This window comes from Pyxicephalus adspersus, chromosome 10, assembly GCF_032062135.1.
Source record: "Pyxicephalus adspersus chromosome 10, UCB_Pads_2.0, whole genome shotgun sequence".
In the NCBI taxonomy this organism is placed as follows: Eukaryota; Metazoa; Chordata; class Amphibia; order Anura; family Pyxicephalidae; genus Pyxicephalus; species Pyxicephalus adspersus.
The window spans coordinates 56,626,822-56,639,289 of NC_092867.1; the positions used below are offsets into that span (position 1 = coordinate 56,626,822).

A 12,468-nucleotide genomic window follows, 5' to 3' on the forward strand; every position below is an offset into this window, starting at 1 on the left:
AATACAGACGAGTGATGTCATGTGACCTCCCAGACTCCTCCTCACCTCTCCGGTCAGCAGGTAGATGATCTCCAGGGTGATGTTGAGGATCCTGTCAGTCATCTGACTCCTGTCTTTGTCCATCTTCAGGGATTCATATAACCGTTCTGGAACAATACAACCAACATCGTTCTCAATAAACGTCCCTGAAGATTGGTGATGGAAAATATGGACCTGGCGTTGGGTTAGCCAGCGTCAGCTCATTTCTGGGATACAATAGTCTTTTATTCAGCCCGTCCTTGCGTCACTCTCGCCTTTATAGTCAACTTGAGCACTGAGCAGGCCTCGTACCACTACGGCCAATGGATGACCCAACCATAACCAAGAGAATGGCCAACACCATCCCATACCAGACTACAACTAACAGAGCCTCCATGTTAGGTCACACCCACTTTTTATTATGTTTGAGGGTACAGAGGGCTACATTGGTAGGTTAGGGGTTCCCTTCTCCTCCGTAGGGCTTTCCCGGCACCTTTTGCCCGGTCACAGTACTTATATAGGTCTTGGGTTAAGGTGAGACTGGAAAAAAAAGAATGTGGGCGGGACCGGGAAGACGGGGCTGTATTTTCCAGCCAATCCCCATAGTGGAGTCATAGTGAATCCTACAAAGGATTTATTCGGATGTTTGGTACTGTGCTCCGGTATAAGTCAGAGCTATAAAAATGCATGCTAATATATAAATTAACGAATAATGATTATTTATATATCATTTGATGTGATTTCTCATGGCTGGGGTTGATTCCCATGTCTACCTAGGAGGGGAGCTGCTGTGCACATTGCCTGGCTGCCCTGGGTCCACTCCTGGCTCATCCCAATACAGGTGTTGTGTGGCTCCTCCCCCTAGAGGCCGCCCCGCCCCCTCGTGTTACCCTGTGGGGCTGATGGCTCACCTGTCTGGCCAGGTCACAGCCGGATTAGCCGCACAATAGAAGACACATCTGCCTTCAGTTTGCAATCACTAAAATGTAAACTCCCAAGAACATGTCGGCTCTTTATTATGTCACTGGCTCCTCACTGCACACGCTAGAGGGCAGCCACTATTTTCCAGATATGTCCCTGGCGTCGGAGCCATGTTGTCGGAGTCGCTTGGCCTGCCCGCATCGATTTTGTCACCGCCAAAATGGCCGCCGTCTAGCAGACAGATTCTGGCCAGCGCAGCCTGGGGGTGGGACCGGACTTCCGGTGATGTCATCCTTGGGGGTGTGCGCACCCAATCTTCCCTCCTGGGCGGTGGGGGGCATTGTGTAATGTGGGCGGTGTAAAATAGTTCCGACCCCAAATAATGTGTCAAAGTTCATATTTATTTCTATATTTTTATTATGTTATATATATTTTCTGTTTGCATTTCTTTTTATATATAATAATATGTATGAATATTTTTATAATTTTGTATTTATTCCCTCCTGGCTTATTGGGGCCACCACATCCTGTATTTCCATGTTTTTCCCCCAATATCCTGGCAATAATGGAGCATAGGGGGGAATATCTAACGTTTGTATAGATTCTGTAGGCCCTCATCCTAGATGGTGATAACTTTGTGTCCGTTACATAATGTGCTGTGATTTGTGGACTCTGGAGCTGGGAGTCAGAGGTGACTGGACACTGGAGGTTAGATCTGACCCCCCTATGACTCATTATTAACAGTCGGATGTTTATTCCTAGGTACGGGAATCCTATACCATCCATGTCTGGGATGAATCGGGACCACACGACTCACTGGATATGGGGATGGAACGATTCTTTCTTTCCAGAGCACCTTTCTAAATACTGTCCTCATGGCGGTGTAGGGAGGGACTTTGAGCCTCCTCCTGACGAACCTGAACTTGTGGTATTGATGTCATATATTGTATAGACACACTCATGAAGATCTCAGCCAAGGAACCAAACTGGGACCACCCAACTGATGTGGGTTCTTACCAGGGCCAAATACAATGGTAAGGTGACTTCCGGTGATGGAGGAAGCCATGGCTAGGCATACATAAGAGGGGAGGTAGAACCGGTCATTCCCACTCCTCTTACCTGTCTAGATATCCTACCCCATTGATAAGGATAGGAGGGGATGGCTTCATGCAGAACATTTGCTCCCACAGATATGAAAACTTCCTTGTAACCTGAGGTGACCACAATACAATCGGATGGTGCAACCCTTCAACCACCTACCTGTAAATTATGTACTCCATCAGCTTTTACCCAAACGCCCCTCACAAATTGACGGTTATCCCAAGGATTGAACAATCAGAGTGTACGCTGTATAGCTAGCATTAACCTGTACATACTTCCATTCTTCTAGTTTTAGTGATCTGTGGTGGCCTCATCTTCCTACTGTTGGTGGACAGCTCAGTTACCTAGCCTGGTCTTCTGCTGTTGCAGTCAGTGGTTCCTGAGTATCTCCATGGTTGATGTTGGGCAGTGTGTCCCTGTTATCGGGTTTAGGTCCACCTGAGCTGGGTACGTTGGCAGTCCCTTCCTACAGCAGGCATTGGTTCAGCAGCTCCCACACTCAAGAACTGAAGACTTAATGATAGGAAGCTTCCTGTCTGGCTAATTGGTTGTAGATTAGCTCAATACGGAGGCTGGGCGCTTGGTCCAATACTTGGATCAATCCTATAACGCATGGCTACTATTAACCATCATGAGGAGCTGGTGGGAGGGTGGAGGAAGCTACAACCTGAACACCCAACAGCTCCATGTGACTTTGGACCAATGAGATCTTCAGAGCGCCCAAGCCTCAAACGTACCGTCTCATGCTGCTGTGTTAACAAAGATGCAAAATAACAGCGGGGCTTCAATAGAGAAAAGAACTTGGGTTCTACCGAAGACAATAAGTAATAATACTTTTCTCATGTCTTCCATGATGTTTTGGGTGCCACCAACTAAAGGAAGCTGCAAAGAACCACCAATCAACAGAATCTGAACAGTTGATTGGTCTCTTGTATATCCCTTGAGTTTTTTCTTATCAGCTTTGTCCTGGACAACATCAACATTAGTTCTGCCCCACATTTGGGGTATCATTTACCAAAAGCAGTACCTACCCTTCCCTTCTGTCATGACATTATGTTTTCCAAACAGGTCCTCCATAAGCATGAAGTTACTTCTGGTCTGGTCCAGCCATTACACATAGATAAAACAAGATTGTTACCCCCAATGTGACTCTACATACCACCAGGGACACCAAAGAACACTGAACAATCACCTTTATAAAAGGAACAAAAATAAGCTCATTGGAGTCATCTGTGATACGTGTGAATGCTGATAGGTGGGAGCGACTTGTGAATAAAGTTTAGGTTTTCTCCCAGGAGCTCTAACTCTTCCTATGGGTTCCTCGGAACTTCAAGTCCAACTTCTATCGTTCTAGTTTTACCAGGGTACAAATCATACAGGCTGAGGGTTGGGTAGGGCATGGCTCCCATCCCTTTCCCATGGTCTCCTGTAATAAGACCTTTGGGCTCACCTCAGTGCCCATGGGCTCCTCGGCATATGAATGCCAACCCTGATTTTCCATGTTCTGCCAGTGTAACAAGTGTGCAGGTTTCATGGTGGGGAGGTATTAACAAAAAGAGCTTTGGCCCCCTTTTCTGAGACTTTTTCTTGAATGCTCCATATCATTGGATGGGTTGCTCAGAAGACCAACAATGCCAAGCCTGATCTTCTTTATTAAAAAGAGGGGCCCTACTCACTTTTTTCATAGTCTGCTCTGACTTTTTCCCTAGAGCTTCTTCTCTTTGCATGGGTTCCTTTAAACACCAATGCCAAGTTCTCTTCTATTCGATCTACCACAGTAACATGCATAGGGGTCAGGGTATCATTTAAAAACAGCGCCCGTCCTCCTTGTGACGTCACACCAGCTGCTCCAACTCTAGTTATGGGCTCCTTGGCACCTTTTATCTACCTTCTTCACAGTAACAGTGGAAGGGGTGGGGGGAATTATGAAAAAACAAAGTCCTGCCCACCCTTCCCTCCCTCCCCACCACACCAGTCTCTTGTGACTTTCAACCAAGTGCGCCATCTCTTCCTATGAGTTCCCCAGAATGAGCCAACAAGCATTTTGTACTACCAAGTATAGTCATGAGCACAAAAGACAGGGGTGAGGGCTAAAGACTCAACCCCCCCCCCCTCCAAAAAAAAAACCCATCAAACTTTACCATCCTGTTTTAGTATCGTGGCGGCTGAACAGTGTCCTCTTAAAGTCTACTATCTTGGTACCAGCCTGTTCCTACTATTGTCCTTCTCAGCTAGCAAATGGCTTCTCTGCACTATGGACCCTCTGATGGATGACCAGACTGGACCTCAGCATGAAAAAGTCCCCGCAGTCCGGGCACGTGTACCGCCTCAAGCCTTTGTGAGTCTTCCTGTGGTTGACAAGGTGTGACTGGCGGATGAAATTGGCGCCGCACTCAGGACAAGAGAAGGGTTCGTTTTCAGCGTGGAACTTCTGATGCATCACCAGACTTTGCTTCTGGGCGTACTGTTTGCCGCACTCGGTGCATTTGTACGGCTTTTCGCCCGTGTGCAGTCGCTGGTGTCGCAAATAGTTTGCCTTCTGAATAAACTGCTTTCCGCACTCGGAGCAAGAATATGGCTTCTCCCCTGAATGGATGCGGCGGTGCAGGACTAGGCTGGACTTGTGTTTAAAGAACCCACCACACTCGGTGCACGAAAATGGTTTATCGCCTGTCAGAGTCCGGTGGTTGATGGTCAGAATCTTTGGGCCAGCCTTAGGTTTGGTGCCCAGCACATCATCTGATTTCCACACAGTGAGGCGGTCTTTGGATTTAGGGTCATTTACCTTCCCGTAGTCTAGAGACGTCTTCATCTGAAAGTCAGCTGGAATACAGAAGCCAAGATGAATTTATGTGGAACGGCACATGATGACATTTCTCAAAAACACCCCCAAAGATCGAATGAACAAGTTTACCCAATTCAAAGATGCCACTCGGCCAGTGATGAATTAGAGGGAGTTTGTGCAGAATAGGGGTGCGGCCCAGTGCCAGGAAAGGATGGCGTCTAATACTGGGCAGATATCAAGCATTCCTTCTATACTAAAAAACAAAACATCATTTCTGTCTTTTCCTAATTTTTACACCCTAAAGCAAAAAATACCTGAAGCAGAGTCCACATGAATCTTTTTAGTATTCCTCATGGGCGGGCCTTCATGTAATTCATTATCTATTCAACCAATCAGAATTTTGTTGTGTGGGCCCAGCTTTCCCCTCATTTACCTGGGATGATAGTTATAGGGCTTTCCTTTTCTTTAATCACCAACTCTTCCTCCTCTTCATTCTCTGATTTGATGATGACTTTCAGGTCCCTGGGAAAGCCACCCTAAAAAAAAAAGGAGGGATCAGTTTATATATTAAAGAGGATCTGTGAAAATGTAAGTAGGAGGGACCACCAACACTGAATATACAGTCATACAACGCGGGAGGGTATGAAATGACTGCCAACTTCTGTGAAAGAACCACAGCTGACACCAACCTCATCATCTTCTGTTTGTTCCTCTTCCTTCCCAGTACAATCATCAGAGTGCAGATATTGGGCATGTGTCTGCAAAGCATTTCCACCAGAATCATCTACATGGATAGAAAGAAGGAATACTGGGATGAGATAGAATGGGAATCAATATGACAGGGATAGATGGAATAAAGATGGATAGAATGGGGATGGATGGAAAAGGGATGAATAGAAATGGGGATAGATGGCTAGAATGGACAGAATAGGAAAGAATACAATGGGGATAGATGGGATAGGGATGCAAAGAAAAGGGATAATAGTTTGGGATAGGGATTGATGGGATAAGGATGGATGAATAGAATGTGGATGGATGGGATAGGGATTGATAGAAAAGGGATGCATGGAGAGAATGGGGATGCATGGGATAGGGATGGATAGAATGGGGATGGATGAGATAGTATTACCACGAAAGTATCAGTGATTAGTGGATTTTACGGAACTACATCCCATTTTATATACCAAAAGAAAAACTGAGTTTACAGAATTGTTTTGGGACTTTTTGTGGTATTGCATAGATACTCATTAGTACATTGATATTAAAAATTAAATAATTTTTATTTCAATACTTGATAAAAAAAAAGTAAAAACATCAAACAAACAAGTTAAAAAGACCTTTTATTATACATTTCATGGATTGCAACCTCCTCACTACATACACAATTATTTTAACTTTGTGGAACAGATTCCAACTATGCTAATATGTATTGGCAGCACTTTTCACAGATCAGGGTCTCCTTCATCTCTTCCCTTTCTGACCTCTACTTTCCATCCGCCGTCTTCTGGACAGGTTCATATGGATGTACAATTTATAAGCTCATGCTGATAAATATTATTGACCTCCCTTATCCTGATGAAGCAGACCCTGATCTGTGAAGCGCGTCGCAACTGCATATTAGCATAGTTGGAATCTGTTCCAGAGAGATAAAACATTTGTGTTTTATTATTACACAGTATTTATATAGCGCCATCATATTACGCAACGCTGTACAAAGTCGATAGTTGTGTCACTAACTGTCCCTCAAATGTGGTCACAATCTACGTTTGTCCTGTGTATGTAGTGAGGAGGTTGCAATCCATGAATTGTCTGTTTGACATTTTCACATGTTTTAATCAAGTATTGAAATAAAAATGATTTAATTTTTAATAGTAATGTATTAATGAGTATCATTGAAATACCACAGAAAAACCTAAAACAATTCTGTAAACTTGTTTTTTCTTTTGATGGATGGGATAGGGATGGATGGATGGATAGATAGGGGATGGATGAAATAGGGATGGATGGATTGAATGGGGATGCATGGGATTGGCATGGATGGGGTAGGGATGGAAAGAATTGATGAATGGATGGATAGAATGGGGATGCATGGGACAGAGATGGATGAATAGAATGGGGATGGATAGAATGGATAGAATAAGGGTGGATGGAATGCGGATGCATGGGACAGAGATGGATAGAATGGGGATGGATGGATGGATAGAATAAGGGTGGATGGAATGCGGATGCATGGGACATGGATGGATGGGGTAGGGATGGATAGAATTGGGATGGATGGATAGAGTGGGGATGGATGGATAGAAAGGGGATGGATGGAATAGTGATGGATATAATAGGGATGGATGGATAGAATGGGGATGGATAGATGGATAGAATGGGGATGTATATTATAGGGATGGGTGGACAGACAGTTCCACTGACCTCTGTACTCACCTTGCTCGCCATCTATGGGGACTTCCTCTTCTTCCTCCTTGCAGTGTTGCTCCACCATGACCACCTTCAGGTTCTTCTACAGACAACACAAAGCCAGCAGAATGAAAGGGAACCCCTGAGAACCCCCGGTGCTGCTGGAGGCTTACAAGGAGCTAATAGGAATGCAAACTGGGGTACTTATATTAGCTGTAAGTTGTTTTTTCAATAGGTGGGTCATGAAAATCTACCTGGTCATGGCTGTCCTCTTCCTGTGTGGAATCCTGGGAATACAGAGGATGGGGACATCTCTCTGGTGGGCTCCCTATACTGGATCCATCTGTAGGAAACACACACACTGACTGAATACATTGTCTCTATGTGTTTATCAGATGATGGGGGATCTATCCTCCGTACTGCTCTCTCCTTTACAATAAAGTCTCCTCTTACCCGGTGATGTGAGGGTCTGGTGGTCCTCCATCATGACGTCCTTGTAGAGGTCCTTGTGTCCTTCTAAATTCTCCCACTCCTCCATGGACGGACATGGCACGCCATCACACACAATGAAGCCATCACCAGATCCATGTTATGAGGGGCCCAGGCCTGTAGAACACACAGGGACGGGTTGTAGGGTAGAGCGATAAATGATTATTGGCTCCATATTGGTTGGCCCTCATTTTATTATCACCCGGTGACCCTGCCAGTCAGCCACTTCCTGTCTTAGGGTGACAACGCTCAGCGGATGATCTGTCAGGCCAGGACTATATATGGGGTGACTGAGGATACATGTGAACCCATACACGTGATCCGAGCCTATTATAATGGGGATCAGTGTCATACAGGGAAGATGACCCCCCTTACCCCGGTGTGTACATACAGCTCCCTAGTGACGTCACTCTCCGCTACACACGCTTCCCATCACATCCATTGTGACGTCCAGAGGTGGGCGGGGCGGCTGGATCCCCAACAAGCGTGATACAGCCCGAGCGCGTTCCTGAGGATCTCTTCTGCACTGCGCATGTGCAGTGAAAAACTAAACGCCTCTGTCCTATGAGATCATCCTAAATACGTACTATCAGCTGATTGGGCATTTACATCGACGTCACAATCAGCTGTTTCTACTCTGACTGCGCGCGCATCTCCTATCTTTATGGGATTTTGCTTCTGTGTGAGCTAAAGCTGTGCCCCGCCCACTTTGTACTTTGACATAACCCCGCCCCTCGTACACCAGCAGCAGTATGAGATGTGTGTGTCCATGCTGCTGCCATTATTCCCAATGTATAAAAGTTTCATATCTCCCAGACTAATTGTTATACAAACATGAAATTTTCAGGGTACACGGGGGACCCCGAGAGCTAATAATAATAAACCTAATTTCAGCCCCCTGAACATAACACGTTGCCTCAAACATAAAATCCCAATAGGAATCTGGGATGTTTCCCAATAGGAATCTGGGATCCCGTTAAAGTAAAACTAAAGTAAAAATAAAACAAAAAATATTGCTTGCACAGATCTGTGACGTATGGCGCTGTATTTGTAAAAAATAAAATGCCGATATTACTGCACATGTGTGAGATCGCCATCTTTCTTCTTCCAATGACAGAAAAGTCGGTCTTGCTCATGCCCGTTCTGGGACCCTTCTGGGATTCATGGCGTGCGTATCCCAGGAGGCTCTGCGCTAACATTTAGTCTTTACCGCCACGGCACTAATGACAGAATAGTGACAGAAAACAAAAATTAAAAAAACAAAAAACAAGGGGTTATACCTCCACCCATACACCCTATATAAAATAAAAATTGTAGTGATTGGCTATTTCAGGACCAAGGTCCCCAAATGGAGTTTGCATATTAGAGATCCCCGGGGCCACTTCCATAGCATTGAGAATTATTATTATTATCAGAGAGTATTTATATAGCGCCATCATATTACGTAGCGCTGTACAAAGTCCATAGCCGTGACACTAGCTGTCCCTCAAAGGAGCTCACAATCTAATGTCCCACCATAGACATATGTCATTCACACAGTCCAAGGTCAATTTAGGGGGAAGCCAATTAACCTCACTGCATGTTTTTGGGATGTGGGAGGAAACCCACACAAACACGGGAGAACCGGCAAACTCCATGCAGATAGAGTCCCGGCTGGGATTAGGGTACTGCCAATTGTCTGTGTGCTGTGGTGCCTGAAATATAAATGTGCCCGCTCACCAAACTTTAAGGCTGCGTTCAGACTGGTGGCGCTATGGTGGTTTCTATGTGTCAGAATTACATATCAACAACCCAGGGACTTTCTACCCTACACAATAAACAATAACATGTGTACATTGGGGTTCAAGGAACGTAAAGGGACATTTATATGTGACAGGGCACTATGGAATGATAGTGGTGATGAAGTTTTAGTGGGGGGATGGGGTTAATCACAGTTAGTATGAGACTCATCCTAAGGTATATTAAAGCGTACCTAAACTCAGAACGTTCACTTTACATAAAGGGGAACACAATCCTTTTATTTTAAGTAAAAATTCTGTTGGTGTTTTTTGTGCAACATCCTTTTTTTCAAATTTAATTCTCGATCACCTAGGTCAGGGATGGCGAACCTATGGCACGTGTGCCAGAGGGGGCACTCAGAGGCAACCTTGCTGGCCTCCTATTGGCTGTGTCGGGGTGCTGTGCTGGCTGCAGGATTGTAGGAGTCATCAGTTAACCCTGAGAATACCAGGCTGTGGGGAGGAGGCAGTTGATGTGTATTGATCCAGCATTGAAAGGGTGAAGGTACAGAGGAGATTTAGGGAGGGTGTACGGGGATATTGTATTGCTCTGTCCTAGTTATGGGAAGTACAGTATGAAAGCTGAAGACACTGAACAGAGCTACACAGCCCAGTGACAGGAGTACCACCACTTTAAGAAGGGAATAAACAAATTTCTGGAGGAAAAGTCCATTGCAGGTTACTAGCCCTGATGGCTATATGCTACCTCATTATAGATGTGGGCCACTGTGAGATACAGGAGCTGGACTAGATGTGCCATTGGCCTGATCCAGCGGGCTCTTCTTATCCGGCTATCAGTCTTATCAGGTTGGTTCTGTCATAGATTGCTGAACATTGCATGAATGACATGCACACCTATTGACATACATTGTATAGTGACATGAAAGGTTACAATGTCATGGCATAGCGGCAGGTTGCGTTTACCTGAGATCACATGACCCGTGTAATGCTCGGGGTGCTGGGATAGGTCGGTGTGCAGGGTTCAGCTCTCTATGGCCTGTGTGTGTGCTATATGAGAGGACAGGACAGGCACTCATTGTACTGAACTTTGTATTAGCTGCTGTCCATAGGAACCAACAAGGGCTCCTGCTAATGGGAAAGTGAGGACATGTATGGATGATGGAGGTCTGCACGCCTCACCTCTATGGGAAATGTGTGGAGACTTCATCTTAATTCAAAGGTAGGAAATGCACTCAGTGGAACATTGTGCTGGTGTTCAGCAAATTCAAAAGGAACCCCAGCTGAGAATCACTGTTGATTCAGGGAATATCCATTTCTTTAGTGATAACTGCCCTGTTTCCCCGATGATAAGGCACTGTCTTATATTTTTTGAAATGCCAAAATATGCCCTAGGTCTTATTTTCAGGGGGATGTCTTATTTTTCCATGAAGAAGACTACAGTACACATTTATTGTTGAAAGTCACTCATGATCACTCATGTGCCATTGATTGTCCCCTTCTGATCACTCATGTGCCATTGATTGTCCCCTTCTGATCACTCATGTGCCATTGATTGTCCCCTTCTGATCACTCATGTGCCATTGATTGTCCCCTTCTGATCACTCGTGCCATTCATATTCCCCTTCTGATCACTCTATGCCATTGATTGTCCCCTTCTGTTCACTTACCGGTACTTAAGTGTAACTCCGTTAGGGCAGGTAACTCCGTTAGGGCAGGGATCTCCGTTAGGGCAGGTAACTCCGTTAGGGCAGGGATCTCCGTTAGGGCAGGTAACTCCGTTAGGGCAGGGATCTCCGTTAGGGCAGGGATCAGCAGCTTGCTTCCTGGTCCAGAATCGCGGGGGCGCGTGTGCCGGCTTCTTACTTTCAGTTTGGCTCTGCACTGCAGCCAGCATCGAGGAGACACACACAGGATCGGTTATCGGAGGATGTCTTATTCACGGGTGAGTGCCTTTTTTTAATTATTTTATAAAAAATCGGGGGTGGCTTATTTAATGGGGATGCCTTATAATCGGGGAAACACAGTAATAGTGTTATTTTTGGTATAGGGATAGATTTGTATTGCCTGCTTTATTTTTTTCCCAATTTTGTAGCCTCCAAGTCTTGAACACCCAAAAATTAGTACAGCAAATAAAGCAAAAACAGATAGAGGGAGATCATTCCAAGAGACCCGGACAGAGTCATTGGAGTGAATGAATGCAATGTGAAATCATTATGTATTCTGTGTAATGCAAGTGTTGTGTGTCACACATCAAGTGTCAGATGGCACATTGTTGTCAAACTTGGTGAAACTGAAAGAAAAGAGTTTCTTGAAGGGAAATTGGGGAAATATCATTCCCAGTATCTTACGGTAGTTGTTGCAATTATCTTACTAGAACAAATCATGTGACAGCTGCCAGTTTTTACATTTCACTGTGCATAGCAAAACATTGTAAGCCCCTCTCTGATGGAAATATTATAAAAACCGCCATGTTGTCAGGGAGTAATTCCCATTTGCAAGTTTTCTTAAAAAAGGATAAAATTATTCAATGCATGTCTTACTTAGCAGAAATCCTGTTATAGATGGAGTCCAGCCCATGGCAAGTGATGTTATCACCACTGACTTACAGAAGGCAGCCTGTTACTCCATGTGCTTGGATGAAAGCACGGATATAATAATCAGGGAAGGCTAGCAGTCATTTTGTGTTATGGGGTTGGTGACATCATGTGAGAAGAGCTGGGGAAACTGGTGTCTTTACCTGATAGAACACAAGGCATAGATATCTACAATGCTGTGATGGAGGCTTTTTTGTCACAAGACATAAGACCAGAAAAAGCGTTTTCAATTACTAGTCAAGGGGCACCTTCTATGGTGGGGCAACATCTTCATACAGTTCTTAGTTAAAGAAACAAAACATCAAGTCATTGATTTCCATTGTATTATACTTCAAGAAGCTCTTTGTGCCAGGGAAAGCAGCAAAAAATTTGATGATGTCCTCAAATGTCACAAAAATGGAGAATTATATCATGG

The 12,468-nt window shown here is 44.8% G+C and overlaps 2 protein-coding genes across 4 annotated transcripts in view; both read right to left on the reverse strand.

Annotated features, from left to right (window-relative positions):
- The window catches only part of LOC140338884 (uncharacterized), a 62,211-nt gene extending 61,147 nt beyond the window's left edge, over positions 1-1,064 (reverse strand). The window contains exons 1-2 of the mRNA XM_072423203.1: positions 930-1,064; positions 46-146 (exon numbers count right to left, since the gene is read on the reverse strand). Coding sequence (XP_072279304.1) covers positions 46-123 — 78 coding nt within the window. The 5' untranslated portion in view covers positions 124-146; positions 930-1,064. The remainder of the gene's footprint in view (positions 1-45; positions 147-929) is intronic.
- Positions 1,065-3,216: 2,152 nt separating this feature from the next.
- On the reverse strand, positions 3,217-8,247 carry LOC140339095 (uncharacterized). 3 transcript variants are annotated; one of them, XM_072423654.1, is made up of 7 exons: positions 8,112-8,247; positions 7,685-7,837; positions 7,486-7,574; positions 7,247-7,334; positions 5,515-5,609; positions 5,259-5,361; positions 3,217-4,863 (listed from the first exon to the last, which is right to left on the reverse strand). In XM_072423654.1, exons 2-7 carry the CDS (start codon positions 7,767-7,769, stop codon positions 4,268-4,270), a joined length of 1,056 nt encoding a protein of 351 aa, XP_072279755.1. In that variant the 5' UTR covers positions 7,770-7,837; positions 8,112-8,247; the 3' UTR covers positions 3,217-4,267. The 3 variants fall into 3 exon arrangements, with proteins under 3 accessions (XP_072279755.1, XP_072279756.1, XP_072279754.1); XM_072423655.1 differs by having other exon boundaries at positions 7,259-7,334; positions 8,096-8,241; XM_072423653.1 differs by having other exon boundaries at positions 8,096-8,241.
- Positions 8,248-12,468: the final 4,221 nt, after the last annotated feature.

What these genes read in the sequence shown, in the direction of transcription:
- LOC140339095 (XM_072423654.1), bottom strand. Translation starts at nt 7,769, where the DNA reads ATGGAGGAGTGGGAGAATTTAGAAGGACACAAGGACCTCTACAAGGAC. An exon ending in AACAAACAGAAGATGATGAG is followed by an intron (nt 5,362 to 5,514) that starts GTTGGTGTCAGC and finishes TTTTTTTTTTAG; the next exon opens with GGTGGCTTTCCCAGGGACCT. An exon ending in CCCTATAACTATCATCCCAG is followed by an intron (nt 4,864 to 5,258) that starts GTAAATGAGGGG and finishes TCTGTATTCCAG; the next exon opens with CTGACTTTCAGATGAAGACG.